At 48.2% G+C, this 17,841-nt stretch overlaps 1 protein-coding gene across 1 annotated transcript; it reads left to right on the top strand.

Annotated features, from left to right (window-relative positions):
* The first annotated feature begins 3,050 nt into the window (after positions 1-3,050).
* On the top strand, positions 3,051-4,708 carry LOC140900264 (basic phospholipase A2 homolog Gln49-PLA2-like). Its single transcript, XM_073317229.1, is given in 3 exon segments — positions 3,051-3,277; positions 3,886-3,992; positions 4,566-4,708. Coding segments are annotated over 3 exon segments (477 nt in total).
* Positions 4,709-17,841: the final 13,133 nt, after the last annotated feature.

Raw genomic sequence — 17,841 nt, 5'->3', positions numbered from 1 at the left:
ATTTAATTATTGAAAGCCACCAGCGTGCTCCGCAGTGCACAGACGTAAAGGCCGACGTCATATCTGTTTCACGGAACTTATATTATATAGTAGACAATGCAGCTCACACACACAGTACATATAGTGCAGGACTAAAGGTTAAGCAGTGTTTTGTTGTTTTTTTTAAATGATATCTGCTCGATAGCTGATGCAGAAAAATCTGGATCTGATCCAAACAGCTCAAATCATCTACAACCTCCACTCCTCCAGGAACCTTCAGCCAGACAGTTCTGCCCAGTCCATGAACCCAGATCCAGGTCTCACTGCCATCAATGGGATTTTAGCAGGTGAATTTGTCCCAAAGTGCATTAAAAGTAGATTATTTCCATCCAGTTACTACAACAACCCCAGCTTGAAATCCATCCTTAGCCTCAAGTTACAAGCATTGTTGAGACTCGCTGGAGCTGAGCGACCTGTGGAACTCAATATGAAGGCGCTGCTAATCCCTCACAGCTCCCCTGAAGTGTAATGGAGATAAATCAGGACATAAGGGACAGGAGACAGGTGGTTGTTCTGGATCTTACAGCTGTTGGCACCTACATACTGACTTGAACTATTGTGACTGTCTCAATTCCTCTGACCACAGGTTGTCTGCATGCTCTTTACTGTCTGTGCACCTGGGCTGCCTATTGTCAATTAAGATAGGAATTTCCACCCCGGCCTGTGGGGCTCCATTGCTGTGTGCCCCTTGATTTAGCGCACTCAGCAGAACAAATCAGCAGTTGGAATAGCCGTGGGAACGGATGATGAAAACCCTTTCCGAATTTGGGCATGAAAAGGTTGACAATAACTCCATGTCAATGTGAAGAATCTCGTATGAGTAGTTAGTTCTGGATTATTGTAACACCTAAGAGCACTAGTCATGGATTGAGGCTCGGCGCCTTAAAGTATTTCAACACCTACCTCCCACTGAAATCAATGAGAGTTAGGAACCTAAATACCTCGGAGGTGCTAGGCCCAGGACCGTCCTGCGCTTGGTGCTGTACAAACTGCAGTGGGAGGGTATTTTTGCTGTGTTAATCCCCTTCACATCTTGGCCTATGGTTGTAGCACCACCACCACCATTTAGCTGTGGTTAAACATAAACCTGCAGTCCTCACGCAGGCCAAACTTCCATTGGGTAGCCATGATTCTGGTCCTTTTCAGGTGTTGTTCCCTCGGACAATCCAGCATGATCTCACTCTTAAAGACACGGGGTGAAATCTTGACCCCACTGACGTCAATGGCAAAACTCCCGGTAACTTCAGTGGGGCCGTGATCATTCTTCATTGTTCGGGGTGGGGGCGGGAGGGAATAGTTTCTTGCCAAACTGGCATCAGAATGCAGAGACTCTGCCAAACAGGTGTGAAACTCCAGCCTGTGAGTTCCTAGCACAGTGGAAGTGTTCAGAAAGGAGCAATGTGAAATCACCAGACAGAGACTGGACTCTCTACTGGGGGTCTTCAGCATGATCGCTCATCCTGGCTTAAATACAATGGAAGAGTCCTTCAGACCCAGAGGAAAGAGGGAAATGGGCGACGCCTTCTATTACAGACCTCACCACTCATCTGGATCATCCTGGATAATGGACCTTGGAGAACAAGATCCACCTAGCTGGGGTAGCAGTGGGAGGGACAGAGTGGAGAATATAAGGGCAACCAGTGGCTAGCACACATCAGGTGTTACTCCAGCTGCCAAGCTTTTCCCAAGCCCAGAGGAGGTGAGTGCTTTACAAAAGAGACTGCCCTCTAGTAGGGACCTTGCTACACTAATTCATTTACCTGGGAAGTGGTTAGGTATTATGGTGATTGGTGAGATAGATATTATTTACTGATCTTTTTCTTGCATTATGGGATCAAGCAGCTGATGCCCATTCTGACAAGTTGCAGCTTCTGCTTGTGTGTCATTGTGGGTTATTCCTTCTAACTGGTAACCATAGTTCTCTGTACTGGGGACAGACTTCCCACCCTTCACTGCAGCTGAGACTGGCTTTGGGACCTCGGGGTTCACTAAAGCATGTCTACATTGCAGCTGGAGGTATAATTTCCAGCTCAGGTAGATACACGGATTGAGCTAGATCACTACAAACAGTAGCAATCCTGTACAGGGCTTTGACTCATTGCGATGAGTGGGTTCGTGCTTCAGAAGTTCGGACTTGCCCCTCTATCCTCTCAGCAGCAGCCAGCTATCCGAAGCCTGCCTGCTGACTGGAGCAGATCCAGAGATCGATACTACTGAGTCGTTTGCCTGAGTGAAAGATCCGGGTGTTTCCTCTCCCAGGTCCTGCACAAAGATGAGGAATCTCTTTGCAGTCATCTTGCTGATCGCCTGCAGTGAGTACAGCAAACTAGTGACTCCCTAGTCGACGCTAATTATGCGATTGCCTCTGCTCTGTATCCAGCAGGCCCCCCTCAGAGCAGAATCCCCAGCCTCAGGGCAGTGCAAGTGGGGCTCAGTGCTTTGTGCACCCGGCCGCAGCATGGGGTCTGGATGTCGGGTTTACTCAGCCCTTAACTGGGCGAGGCCCGCACTGAGGTCACTGAGAGCTTTACCCAAGTGAGGCATATTAAAGCCTCAGGCCCCAGCTTGTGCATGGCCCCACACAGCTGTGTAACCGCAGGGGAGCAGGTAAGGTGTTCCCCTTGCCCCTAGCATTGCTGCACAGGGGCCTCTTGCAATACAAGTCCCTGTGCTCCGGGGAAGGGCTGTGCATTCCTTCTCTCCCACAGGAGAATGAGCTGGAGAAAGGGGGCAGGGAGGAGTTGGTGTCCTGGCCCTGCGTCCTCCTGTGCCGGTCCCCAGAGCAAGAGCAGTACAACTGTGGGAAGCGTCTATGCCGGTCTAAAGGCTGGAATGAGCGTTGTGCATCCCCTTCGCAAGGAACACACCAGTAGAGGGCACAAGCTGTCTGGTGCCCCGTGTAGAGCAGTGCACCACCACAGCGCCCCCTACCACAGGGCTGTGGCATTAAAGCCACATGCTAACCCCAAGGATTCAGCTCCATGTTCTTTCATCAATGCAGCGTGCTCCCCATGTGCATTAACAACAGGAGATGGGGGAGTGATCTTTCCTTTAGAGGAAACCAGCCTTCCTAGTGCTCTTGCTGGTTTGCAGGTCTGTCTGGGGCACAGGGGAGTCTTCTGGAGTTTCGAAAGATGATTAATCAAGCCACGAGAAAAAGTGCCATCCTCAGTTATTATGGGTACGGCTGCTACTGCGGGTCTGATGGCAGAGGGGAACCGAAGGATGCGACAGATTGGTAAATTGCCACTAGATTTTTTTTTTTTAAATATATCATTCCTCAAGCAGCACTGTAATTCCCATGGGACTGGTCAAATGCTTAAATATCCCTATAAAGTGCAGCAGAGTTTACTATCAAGGGTCCTTTGCAGGAGATCAACTGGATGGAAAGTCTCTTAAGATGCTCACTGCCTTCTGCAGAAAGCTCAATTTCTACCACAGCATTTCTGATCCTTAGTTATGGTTAGATATGGCCCTGATTCAGACATGAACAAATACATGCATTAGTGGGAATGTCCTGGATATGTACAGTAAATCCAACAAATGCTTAGGCAATGGCCATAGAATATCAGGGTTGGAAGGGGCCTCAGGAGGTCATCTAGTCCAACTCCCTGCTCAAAGCAGGACCAATCCCCAACTAAATCATCCCAGCCAGGGCTTTGTCAATCCTGACCTTAAAAACCTCTCGGGAAGGAGATTCAACCACCTCCCTAGGTAACCCATTCCAGTGCTTCACCCTCCTAGTGAAAAATGCTTGCATAGACAAGATCGTCTATACTGGATGATAGACTCTTTCATTGTAAGCAGACCTTTGACGTGTGCCTCTGCTCTTCCTTCTCCCCGGAGGTGCTGCCGAGCTCATCACTGCTGTTACGAAAGGCTAAAAGCTAATGGATGTTATGGGAACAGACAGCGATATAGTTACACCTACAAAGACGGAGACATCCTGTGTGGTGAGTTCTCTCTCCGTGGTCAGGTTGGGATGTGCTTTGCTTCTACTCTCTAATCAGCACACTGGTTTGGCTCTTTGCCTTTCTCGCTCGGCCTCCTCCTTGGCCTTATCATTGATCCAGAAGAGAAGGGTTCGAAGGGGAGGGTGGCACCAGGGTCCGTGGAAGGACCCTGGCTGTCTCTCCTTGTGTCATGGACCAAAGAAGTGCATTAATGGCCCATAAGTATTGGAGTTGCAACACCTTGATTCTTTGAAAGCCCTGGTTCAGCTTCTGACCCAGTGACTTTGGCCCCTCATCCAGCTGATGGAGGTAAATTGGGGTCCATGCAGTTGACTGTAAGGGGGTGTGAGGAGCTCACTTTTTAAGATCTCATCCAATCCAATGTAACCTACCACCAGTGTGAGTGAGGATGCCTGTAGCAGTGCTTCATACCCACTTTGCACTCACACTGCCCGAGTGTAAGTGACTCCACAGGGCCAGTGGGAAGTCAGGCCCTGAGAATTAGTCCCCGTCCTCCTCGTCGCTGCGATTGTCCCATGAAAACCGTGCGCGTCTCTCTCTCTGTCTTGGCAGCTTTGGGGAGCTGGTGCGAAGAACAGGTCTGTGACTGTGACAAGAGCACGACTCTCTGCCTGGAAAGGAACCTGAAGACGTTCAACAGCCGCTACGTTCGCTACCGAGACAGCAAGTGCACAGGATTCACACCCAGGTGCTAGGGGCCACCCTGTCCCCAGCCCATTATTTTACTGACTGCCCAGCTGACAAGAGTTTGCACATGCTGTTTCCCCAGGACCAGTGAGCCAGGAGCGGGACTGTAGAATGGACTGTGACCTCTGAGTGCTTTGCTACAGAGGACAAGAGAAATTCCAGGGAACTGCTTTTAAATAGTCCAGCAGCTCTACCTTAAAGTGGGTCACTAGAGCAGACCAGACCGGAAGAGAACCACGTCAGATGGCTGGTCGCCAATATAAGAAGGATGGTTGAGATACTGGGTTGGGTTCAATTCCTGGCTCTGGCACTGACTTCCTGTGTGACCTTGGCCAAGTGCAGATTTTAAAAGGCACTTAGGCACCTAACTCCCATTGGAACCCATGGGACTTAGGTGCCTAAGTACCTTTATGAATCTGGGCTATAATTGCTCTATGCCTCAGTTTGCCCCTCTGTAACATGAGGATAATAGTCCTTTCTTTGCCTGTGTCTGTAGAGTGTAAGGGACTGTCTCTTCCTATGTGTTTGTACAGCACCTAGCATGATAGGGCTTTGATCTCAGTTTGTCCCAGAAGTGCTACTGGGATATATATAATACTACAGTACTAAACATGGTGACTACGGACCATTTGGTTGAACTGGGATTCTCCTAGGATTGCTGGCATAAGCTCCCCATTGTTTAATATTCTGGTTACAGATTCATTTCCTTCACTTTAGTTACCATGCTGTTCCCTTTCCTTTGCTTCTAAATAAAAGTGAGCAGAACACCTTATTCTGCAGCACAGGACAGTCTGTTGAACCAATTCCCCCCCCAAAGGTTTTTTTTAGAGCAGGGTTTGTGCAGCACAATGGGGCACTGCTCTGGTTGGGTGTTGCTGTGAAGACTAGTGCAATACTAATCACAAAGCAGCCCGCCGGGCCATGACCTGGCCCACTCTTACCCTCAGTTGCAAGCATTGTCAGGAACCACTGGAGCCAAGAGACCTCTGGAGTGGAAAGCATAGGGCTGACTGATTTCTATACCTGGCATCAGCCCTCTTCTGTGGAAGTGCCTCAGGCAAGGATGGGTGAGGCCACACACAAAGCATGACTCAGTTTTTACCTAGGGCAGGTACAAAGAGAAGATACTGCTGAATATTTCCCCCAAACCAGCAGAAAAACGTTCTGGGAACAAAAGCTCCTGTGTCCTTTCTGCCTTCCCATCAGCAGTATCTCTAGCTACAGCAAAGCGACACATACTCCTGCAAAGGTGGAATTGCATGTACAGAACAGGGGGCTGGGAAATGCGAAAGGTTCCTGTGTTTGTGTTCATAAGGACGCACGCTGGAGGCATTAATGCCTATTTTGGGTACCTCAGTGCATGCTTTGGCATGCTGCCTTATGCTTTGGCACAGGAATATTTTGCATGCAAAACTCAGGCACTGAGGTTTGAAAATCGGATCCATGGGAACTTATTTTTAGTCACAAAGTCACACACACTGAACCTAGAAAGACAATGAAACCTATTTTGCAAAACGTTCTGTGAAAAAACAGGCCCATTGTTGAGACTCAAAATGTGGGGAAAACTTTGACTGTGGGGTAGTTTTGCATTTCACAATGCAGCTCTCACGCCCCATTAGACCCACGGCAAAAACACGAAGGCTCAACTCCTCAAAGGGCTTCTATGCGAGTTAGGTGCCAAACTACCTTTGTGGATCTGGGCCCAAACCCCTATGGCAACAGTGTCCGGGAATCCCAGACACACTGCTGCCTAACAAATACATATTGGTGAGAATTGTAAATATTTGTACCTCCTTTCTTTCTTTAGTTTAATAAGGAGGAGTGGAGCTATGGAATGGCCATGTAACCAACAGCAATAAAGGTACGGTTAGTACTTGGCACTGCATGCTAGGCTCTCTTTAATGTTTACCGCTTTCCCTGGCTGGACGGTTATTTTCTTCTCTAACCTCTCCCAATTGAAATGAAGCATTTGCCTAGCATCACTTTACTTTTCCTGTGCTGTAAGTAAATACCCAAGCCTGGGGCATGGTTTTAACTCTCCTGATATTCCTGTAAACTCTGACATTGCCTAGAAGCTGCTGTCATAAAAAGCCTAATGGTTTGCTTGAGAGAAAGTAATCTAGTGAAATGGTGTGCAAACTGGAGGGGGATGGGGGTGCAAGAGGTTCGTGGGGGGGGGGTGGTGCAAAGAAACTGGATCCTGTGCGTGCTGCAGGACCTGCTGCCATAATAGCAGGAGTGGGATAAAAATAGATTGGGTATTGCATGGCGGGACAGGAGTGAGATTGAAAAACCATAGTCCTCCCGCCCTGCAAATAACAAGAACGCCCCGGCCGGCAGCTGCCGCTCTCCAGCAGCAGCACAGAAGTAAGGGTTTACGTCAGATTACAAGTATCGGGTGGGCGAGTGCCACGAATGGTAAGGGGCGGGCGTGGCTGGGAAAGTATGCACACGGCTGGTCTAGTGGACGGGGCCCTGGGCTGGAACCCCAGAGAACTGGGTTCTATGGCTGACTCTGCCACGGACCGTCTGTGCCTCTGGTTCCCCCTGTGTCTGTCCTGTCTCCTGAGCTTGGGAGCTGTCCAGGGAAGATGCTGTGTACGTACAGAGTGCAACACAACCGGGGCACCAGTTTTAGGCACAATTAACTTTATCTGCACCAGGTTAGGAAATGGTTCTCATCTCTGGCACTCCCTGCATTCTGCGGAGGACACGGCGTTGCTGGACTAGCTGGTGTGGAAAGGAGGGGGCGAGTGGGTACTACCCTGAGTCGATGATGCAAGGACCCAGCAGTCCATAGGAGGGGTATGGGGGAGCTGTGGGTGAGATTCCTGATTACAGCCCTGCGTTCTGAGGGGATAGAGCTCCCCACGCTCGTTAGGTAATTCAGGCCCTGCCTACAGAATGATCAGAGAGCCAGGAGTGGGATGCAGTAGAACTAACATGAGAGGCAGGGGGTGTGTTTCCCCGATGTCCCTTTAGACACAGTTTAATTATCCCCAGCTCTTTGGTTACAGTCCTTTCCTCGGCATGCAGTAACCTGACTCCACTTGAAGACGAGACTTGGTGGGCGACTGGGCAAAACACCATTCTGTATTACCGTGGTTAGGGATGCTACTGTGGACAGGGAGTATCCCTAGAGTCAATAAAGGAGATCGACTGGTAAGGGCACTGGGAAGTGCTACCATTGTTCAGTGCCCATGCTGCCCTCCTCCCCTCCAGAACTGGAATCATCAGCATGGCCCTTGATTTGTTACTGAGGGCAGCAACCTGGACAAGTGGTCAGAGCACAGGACTGGGAATGAGGAGAGCTGGGTTCTATTACCAAGGAATTGTGTCACTTAACCTTTCAGTCCTTCAATCTGTCCACAGGTAAAATGAGGTAACTGCATGTCCACTATTATGAAGAGCTTTAAGATGCTTGGTAGATACCCACAAAAGATCATGATGATGATGATGATGATTTAGTTCAGTAGCAATCAGTCAGAGTGGGCTGACCCCTCCACCCTGAGGAGTAACTATTCTGTCAGTGTGCATTGTTTAACTACTGGCATTTACCTTCAAAGCCCAGTGGCATGCTAGGAACTCAGAGAAAAGGGGCATTTCAAGGGAATCAAGGAACCACAAGGGGTGATTGGCTCCAAAACCTGCTTCTGGCTCACTTGTTCGTCCACCTTCAGGAATGCTGTCATTGATATAAGACTCCACCTTGTCTCTGAGCTATGTAGGTGAATATCAAGTCTGAGGGAAGCATAGGTTTGTGGAGTCCAAAAATAATCTCATAAGGCGAGTAATGGATAGTTGAATGCCAGCAGGTGTTATATGCAAAGACAACAAAAGGTGTCTTCGTAGCCCAGTCTTGTTGGTCTCCGCTGACTATGCCCAAGCAAGGTGATGTGACTCCTCACTAACTGATACTTGTTTAGTACAAATTTAAACCCTGGCTCCGTAAGAAGCTCTAAGACCCATCCCACGCCTACCAGATGTCCCACCCATGTTTTGTGGGACCAAATGAAGTCATCTAAGTATGGGAGGATGTCTTCAGCTCTCAAAGCTTGGATAAGGCCAGTCACCAGCCTCTGAAATGCCCCTGGTGCATTCATGAGTCCGAAGGGCGTTCTGAAGAATTGAAACAACCCAAAGCATGTCACAAAGGCAGTTTGTTCTCAGTCCTCAGCTGCCACTTTAATCTAATGGTATCCAGATGCCAAATCAAAACTACTCACGTATTTTACTCCTGACATTTTATTCATTTGAGTGTATCTGATCTGAGAGGAAGCTGCTAGCTAGTTTGAACTGTCTGTGAGTTAAGGCACCTGTAGTCAACGCACATCCTCAAGTCTCTATTGGGCTTTTTCACAACTACAGTTGCGGATGCTCAAGGTGATGCGGATTGCTCAAGGAGGCCCCCCACTCCAGCATGCCCATGAGCTCTTGCAACACTACCTGATCTGCTGTCTGCACTGATCAGGCCAGCATGCCTAACAATGCATAGGCCTCCAACTAGAGATCAAATCTCTCCTGAGAACACTGAGCAATGACTCAGCCAGGAGACCTTAGTTACAGCAGAGAAACAGGAAATCGATCAAAGCAAATGCTGCATTGTTGGGAGGCAAACAATGAGCTGCATTTAATCATCCCCTTTGTTGTAGCTCTGCAGAAGGGGAATGGTAAGGGCATGTGTTTCACTCCACTTTCCCTGGGGGCCCTGTATGAAAACAGCTACGATATTCTGCTAGGAAGATGTACTGTAGATTGTGAGCCCTTTGGGGCAAGCTTTGGTCTTGCTGTGTTTCTACTCCCTCCCCAGGCGCTCTGATCTCATTCAGGGACCCGGTGTGCTACTGTAATTCAAATAACAACTAATCATGTTTTTCCTGCCATCCCCCCAGCGCTGGACTAATGCTGACTCTGTTCACACCAGGTGCTGTTATGCTGCTAGAAGAAGTTGTTGGTACGTGGCTGTGATCCCAAATTGGAATTCTATTCTTACTCGTGGGGCAACATAGGCTGCGGTAAGTGAGAATGTAGAGACCAAGGCATGAATGGAATGGGTTTGCTCTCCGTAGAGACAGGCGGTCTCTGGGCCCCACTCCTCCTGTAGACTAGCAGGCTGGAAAATGCTATTTAACTGGTTAACAAGTGGAATGTGCTTGAAATAGGGAGCAGGCTGTACAAATCCTGGTTGCGATTATTATTCAGGTGACTGGTTAAGCAAGACAAGCTTCCCTATGGGTGAAACTCACCCCACAGAGAGGGGTCAGGACAAGGGCCTCCACACGATTTCAGCCCCGCTTATGCCTTATTTTAAAAACTGAAGAGGAGCAAAGGCGTTTTGATGACCCCATGCCCTGGGGTGAATTTCACCCTGAGCTGAGTACAGTCCCAGGGCCCTGCTGCACCAAAGGGAATATATTTTCTAGAGCAATTTGGAGAAGTTGGCAAACAGGGAGTCTGCACTCTCCCTAGCTGTGTCACATGCCGCATGATTTCTGGCTATTGTCTATTGCCAGGAGGCACTCACCCAGGAAATTCAGTCGTCACTGGGTGCATAGGAATCCGGGACAGGGAGCAGAATCTAAATGCCAACCTTGTGCTCCAAGTGTGCTGGGGTGAAATTCCCCTCTGTGCAGGGCTCCAGTATGAGGGCTAGGTACTGCTTAAGCTATTTTAAGGTCTTGCATGAGACTTAGCTGATGCGTAGGATATGTGCCAGCCTTCTGCACCAGGGTGAATTTCATCCTCTGTGCAAGAAAGGAACTGAGCACGTTCCTCAACATGGCGTGTGCCCAGCTGCTTTGCAGCCAGCACAAAGTGGGGTGCTCGAGACCGGCTCGTATCGTTCCAATCTTCTCAACAGCGGCATTTTCCAAATAAACATAAACCAGAGAGAAACGTTCACCTCAGGCCCCCTGCACCTAGTTATGGATTCGTGAGCTTCCTGTTTGGGAAGAGGCTCTATGCACCATCTAGGTTGTTATCACAGAAACCTCTGTAAAGCAGCAGTAGGACTGGTAGGCAAGGGGCCGAGCCAAAACCCACTGCAGTCCATAGAAAGGTTCCCATGGACTACAATGGGCTTTGGATTGGCCCCAAGTGACTTTCCCACACATGCAGTGGCTTGGCTGCAGTACTCAGGCATGCGCTGAGAGGATCTGCATATGCTACAGCAGTTGATTCAAGGTAATTGCCCTGAGCTCTACTGTACTGTTCTCATGAGTCCCTGCTGGTTTATTTTTCAGGTGAGAAAACCCTCTGCCAGAAGCTGATCTGTGAATGTAACGAGGCTGCGACCGTTTGTTTCCAAAAGACGGGCTGTATCTACCATGGAAAATATCTCTATTTCTCACAAATGCTCTGCAAGGGACCCTCTCTCCCATGCTAGGCCCATAGCTGCACGAGTCTCAGTGCTCTGCAGTGCCAGCCCCACTTCTTTCCAGCGCTAGGTGCTGTTCCTTTTTCGGCAAGATATTACAAGTTCTAGCAGCATTCCTCGGCAGGGTTCTGAGCAACACAGCAGGGAAGTCAACGGGAGCCTTTCCATTGACTTCAATGGATTTTGGACCAGGCCCTTAGGTACAAGCAATACCTGCCCCTACTAGTAAAAATAAAAGACAGCTTCTAAAGGGCAACCAGTGTTTTCAGCTTCTAAGAATCAGTGTGAAATTCCAGCAGCTCTGCCTACAAGCTTGGGCCATTTTGTATGATTTAACTGCTGATGGAATATTTGAAATAAACCTTATCATAGCTATCGTCCTCTTGTGTCTTGTTATACCAAGCTGAGCTCTCTCTGTCCCCCTTCTCCAATGGAGACGTTAACCAGTCAGCTCTGCCGGGCAGCTGCAGGGAGGCTTGGTTTTAGCGCCAACTCTTATTTAAGACCAGCTGGAGAAAGATTATCCAGAGACAGAGCGGGTGGCTATATGGGTTTGCAACTGTAAAAGTGGGAAAAGCTGCAGAACTGGAATACTGGACTCTGCCTCGAGGTCCTGAGCCAAAGGGCATCTAAATCAGGCTTCCCTGGGCTTTGGATTGGGCCCAAAATGAACGGGCCTAAAGCGGTGCTGGGGAGATTAACTATGTGCTGGAGTGTGATTGGATGCATCAACCCCACAGTAGTTTCGCCTGGGCTAACAAAAGCCTGAGCCCAATTAGGCCCTTGGGCAGCACCTGGAGGGGTGTTAGGCAAAACCGGTGATCAAACCCAGCTGGTGGAGAGTGGGGTCTTTATAAAAGAAGGAGCGCAGGGAGAAAAGAAGTCCAGGCAGGAGACCAGCTGGTAGTTTCCTCTCATGGGCTAAAGGTCGAGAGAAGCCTGGGAGGCCTGGAGCCAGAACTAGAGATGGCTGAGCCTGGAGGCAGTCTGGGAGGCCATGCTCTGAAATAAGAGCAAGAAAGAACTTTGCAGGCATTAGGCTGAGGCCCAGCAAGAAGCTTTGAGGAAGGAGGGCATGGGACTGGGAAAGGAAGCCTGAGAAGCTGAGGGTGTCAGGGAAGGCCCCTAGAGACAGGGCAACAGGAGATGGTGAGTTTCACGGTGGTAGGCCTGAAAGAGAGTTTAGTACAGTGTTGACAGACCGAGGGAGTCCAAAAAATGAGCGTTTTTTCCCCATGGTGAGCCCGAAACAGGGGTTGATTAAGTCCTGGGAGTTAGTTGAGTGGGACTAGAAGTACTTGAGCTTTCTTTGAGCGATCTACGTAGAAGATCCCAGGCGAGGACCCTGTGGGTCTTCGTTAACCCCAGGAAAGGGGTTGAAGAAACTGGAACTTGAGTGGAGTACCCTGAAAGGGGCGTGGAACTAAAACGGGACCTGGCTAGAGTGCTGAGTCGCAAAAAGAGGCAGGCCACCACAGATCCAGAAACAACTGTCAGCAGAGGGTGCCGGAGAGGAAGAGTCTCCTCCTCCACACCCAGCCACAAGGAGGCACGCCAGAGGTGAGTCAACCCTTCGACGTGTTGATTTCATGTTCGAAAATATTTTGTGCAAAGACTTAAATGACATTCCGGTAGCTCAGTTACAACAACCTCCTTGGCCCCGTCCCCACAAAAGAAAAAAGTGCTCTTTAAAATTGAGTTAGCTTAACGGAGTTACCTTAACATGATTGGAAATCTCCTTTCGCACCCATGTGGACACAATTTAACACCTTTACAACTGTGTCAGCTGGCTGTGTGGCTGCCCCACAAGGCTAACTCCATTGAACTAACTCAATTTTAAAAGCACCCTTCTTCAGGGTCCAGACAGACCCATCCAGCATCACCAGCATTATTCCCAAGCACTCGGATATAGGGAGTCAGGCCCCCACAATCATGAGATAAACATCACAATCAAGAGATTTTAAAAATAATAAAATGGGGGGCCTTTTTGTTGCCCTTGTGGTTTTTCAGCTTTTAGGGTTCATGTTTCCACAGGCTTTTCTCTACAACCATGAGAACTAGAAACTTACTTTCTCTTCAACTTCCCTGAGGGACTCCTTTAAATAATCAAAGGATTGGCTGGATAACATCAGCTCGCAGTTGTTCATGGCTCCTCTATGGAAAGACATATAGAATAATTGCATTATTTATTTTGACATGTTGCCTAACCTCTTAGGCCCCCGGTTAACACCGTTGAGCTGGAATGTAAAATGTGGAAATAGGTTGTGAAAATGCTGTTTGGTCGTGAGTTAGTGATCTGACAGAACAGCTGAATTACAAACATTTTTATTAGCAAGGGGTATGTTACAGTTCTTGCTGCAGCTAACAAAGCTTGTAAGAGCAGGAGCACGGATGGATGAATGGGACACTTGAGAAATCACCTCTGCGGTTTCTTAAGCATGGGGAGCTTTGCAGTAAAATCACTGAATTCATAATGGGGAACAGTCACATTCATTTGGGTAACTCTATCTAGGGTTTTATACTGTACTCCTTTCTTTTGGGGGGGCTGACCCAGGGCGGGTGTCATGCAGATTAATTCTCACCCCTTTAAGTTGTGTGTGACTTTTGTACATTTTACTCAGGACAGACAGCAAAACTGAATCAATGCCGCTTTCAGATCTTCCTGCCTTAGTACAATTGCTATAACATTTGGGATCCTAACACTGCATGTTAGGGGTATGTTCAAATCCCTAAACCGGGCTTTTTTTTGTTGAGTTTCATGGCCATATTATTGATTGAAGGCCCAGTCCTGCAAATACATGCACATGTCAGTAACTTTGCACACAAGTAGTCTCGCTGATACTTCATAACGTCCTGGTGAACGTAACGTGGTACGTACTGAAACAACAAGGTCTTAGTAACATGGGCCCAGATCTTCAAAGATATCTAAGCTCCTTACTTCAATTCATTTCAGTGAAAGTTGGGAGCCTCATACCTTTGAGGATCTAGGCCTCGGTACCTGAACGCAGCAGAGTTAGTGTGTTAGAAATGTAGTGGGGAATGAGATTCAATAGCAACACGCTGCTGTTGAATCTTTGAGAGGCAAGGAGAGACCACTGTTTTGGGAAGGTGAATTACGAGCTGTGTAAGGAGTGCAGCAGGGAGTAGTGAGGTTCTAGTGTACACTGGAAATCTGTCATCAAAAGCGTAAGCTCGCTCTGACCCCAAGTAAGCATTAAGATACTATCAAACATTTAGAATCAGGGAGTGACATCCACTTAAGTGATTAACTTCCATTCTTTCTTGTCCTGAGTAGAGTACGCTTCCTTGCCAAACAATACCACCAAGGGATGCATTCTTGCAAGGAAAGAGTTTTTGTTTTTTGTTTTCTTGGATTCTCATGATTAGTATTGTACCAGTGAGGAGCCCTCTCTGAATGACCCTGATTAAACACCGCCTAGAAAACTGCATTCACTTCTGAGCACCTAGAGACATAGAAAGACTGAAGGGAATTAAGAGTCATGAAGGGGTTGGAGGGACTGTCTTATGAAGAGAGGTGAAAAGACGTATGGGACTGGATTCTCCATTGCCCTGCATGTCTTCATGTCATTTACACCAGCGTGAAGTGGGCATTAAAAGCCGCTAATTCCATTTGGTTGCATTTTATACCTACTTTGCACTGGTGTAGATGACGACACAAGGTTCATGCTTAAATATTAGTTAAATTGGAGCAAACATGAAATCTGAATTCCCAGTGATTGTGAATCAGACTGGACATCCGGATAGGTTCCAAGACCAGAGACAGTGCGGTCCAGTGGGTAGGGTGCTGAACTGGGGTGTAAAGAGATCTGAGTTCTGTACCTGGATCTGCTGCCAAATCATTCTAGCTCTCCTGCCCCAATGCTCACAGGTATTTAGGTTCCTAACTTCCACTGAAGTTGAGAACCTAAATAACCTGGGATGATCTGGGGCCTCCATTTCCCCTCCCACCTATTCTTTGCCTTGTCTGTTCAGACTGTGAGCTCTTCTGAACAGGAATGATCTCTCACTATGTTTGTGTTAGGAGCTGTACAATGGGACCCTGATCTCAGTAGGACATCCAGCCACTATTGTAATACAAATAGCAGCTACAGGGGTCTTGTACCCAGGCCTCCAAACATTGGCATACTATCCCTGCTGAATATGGTCACCATTTTTTGCCTCATGAGTTCCCCTGATGCAATCTCCGCACTGAGTGTATCATGCTGAACTGCAGGGACCACGCTGCAGCTGGGTGGGAGATCTGGAGCCAGATCTGGAGCATCCAGCTGAGTAGAAGCAGTAAGTGTGGCTGGCGTAGAACCCACTCCAGGAAAGGAGTGATGCTTCAAAGGGATTTGGACGTGGCATCTTGTCTGTAGCTATGCGGGATTCCTTTGATCCGCCAAGTGCAGTAGCGAGGAGCTATTTGTATTACTGAACCGTTCCGAGATCCAGAACATGTTAAAATCTGAACAGGAGATAAGAACTGTGGCAGCGTGGTTACTCCACCCCTACAGACGGCAAGGGGCAGCTCAGACTGCCAAAAGGAAGCTGCTCAATAGACCTGGTAGGAAGCGACTGCCCTGAGGTCAAGGGGAAAGGGCCTTATGGAAGGGAGTGGCTTGTACTTACTGCCCTTCTCCTAGTCGTATTAAATAATTGCAGCTGAGTTTGAGAAGTTGTTCTATCAGGTGTGTATGGGGGGCAGAGGTAGTTAATATTATTGCTGATAGTTCTATTCTTGTTTTGTGCCTAATCTTACGGCTCCTCTGGTGTTGCCTAGCAGGATAACAGCCCTCTGGGCCCTTCCCAGGCAGATCCCTGCTCTGAACACCTATTCCAATCTGTTGTTTCCACAGGGTTGTATCTTGCATGATTGCTGTGTTCTTTACCACTGGTTGGGGGGCTGGGAACAAGCCTAGCTGATTGTAGGCCTACCTGATTCTGTGCTGTGGGCAGCTTGACAGCATTCTGGCACCAGCAGCGATCAGGCACAACAAGGGGTGGCACTGGGAGGACACACACGGCCTTTGCAAGCACCTCTCCTCTACACCAGCACTGCATCAGTAAGAGAACATAGGCTAGGGCCACATGCTCCGAGTTGCGCACAGGAAGGCCAACAAGTGGTACGGAGGTGCATTTGGGGTGGTTACAGTAAACGTGAGTGGAGGAGCCGTGTGCACTAGAGGCTAATAATGTTGTTAAGCCTGGCCACAGTCGTACAGAGCAGACCAGACTTTGCCAATATCCATGCTGAGGACTTAAATAAACATGAAGCTGCAAGTGCACCAGCCAAGCAAGTACAGTCCTCTCTCCCCTCTAGTTAGCATAAAGAGACCTTCCCACCTACTAATATATCTCCGACCGACCTTCCCCTCAAACTTACCCTTCAATTGAACATGTTGACTTACCCTTAAACCATTTGTTCACTTCTCCTTCTAATGAACACTCCAGACTCTTCTAGAGCCACTGAAGGGCTTTCGCTTTCCCTTGTAATTTAGGGACAGGGGCTCCTCCCATTATAGTGAGTACTTAAATTTCATCTTAATGGGAATTGCAAACAATTGTCACAGAGAAAGATTAGATGGCTCAATTGCTAGAGCAGATTCATCCTGAACTGCCTTCTAGTGTTGCATACGTGATGGAAGGCTCCACTTCTTTTAGTTTAGGCACCAGCACAGCAAAACAAGAGAGGATAAATGAACAGATAAATGAAAGCAAGTCAAACAAGCTGGATTTATGGCCCAGATTCAGCAGAGTACTTAAAAGAGATGGGATTACACACATGCTGCAGCTAAGTATATACTAGAGTCCCCTTACCTCCACCAAGGTAAAGTTTTTAGCTGCTTATAGTAACAAATGAGTTGAAAAGACAGATTAGAAAGAGGTGGTTTATCATTTCCCTGTATGTTTGGCAGTGCTTTGTATCCAGGCAGCTTCACCTGGTTGTAGGTTTTGGCACAGCAACAGACAAAACACATTTTAAAAAGGCTCACGATTTAAAAAAACCCACCAGAGTACTACAGAAATCAGGTCAAGCACACTCCATTAAACTCCTTTGAATCGGATGAGGTTCAATAAGGATAAGTGCAGGGTCCTGCACTTAGGATGGAAGAACCCAATGCACAGCTACAGACTAGGGACCGAATGGCTAGGCAGCAGTTCTGCGGAAAAGGACCTAGGGGTGACAGTGGACAAGAAGCTGGGTATGAGTCAGCAGTGTGCCCTTGTTGCCAAGAAGGCCAATGGCATTTTGGGATGTACAAGTAGGGGCATAGCCAGCAGATCGAGGGACGTGATCGTTCCCCTCTATTCGACATTGGTGAGGCCTCATCTGGAGTAGTGTGTCCAGTTTTGGGCCCCACACTACAAGAAGGATGTGGATAAATTGGAGAGAGTCCAGCGAAGGGCAACAAAAATGATTAGGGGTCTGGAACACATGACTTATGAGGAGAGGCTGAGGGAACTGGGATTGTTTAGTCTGCAGAAGAGAAGAATGAGAGGGGATTTGATAGCTGCTTTCAACTACCTGAGAGGTGGTTCCAGAGAGGATGGTTCTAGACTATTCTCAGTGGTAGAAGAGGACAGGACAAGGAGTAATGGTCTCAAGTTGCAGTGGGGGAGGTTTAGGTTGGATATTAGGAAAAACTTCTTCACTAGGAGGGTGGTGAAACACTGGAATGCATTACCTAGGGAGGTGGTAGAATCTCCTTCCTTAGACGTTTTTAAGGTTCAGGCTTGACAAAGCCCTGGCTGGGATGATTT

This window comes from Lepidochelys kempii, chromosome 18 (genome assembly GCF_965140285.1).
Source record: "Lepidochelys kempii isolate rLepKem1 chromosome 18, rLepKem1.hap1, whole genome shotgun sequence".
NCBI lineage: Eukaryota > Metazoa > Chordata > Testudines > Cheloniidae > Lepidochelys > Lepidochelys kempii.
This window is presented reverse-complemented; position numbering and strand designations above follow the sequence as displayed.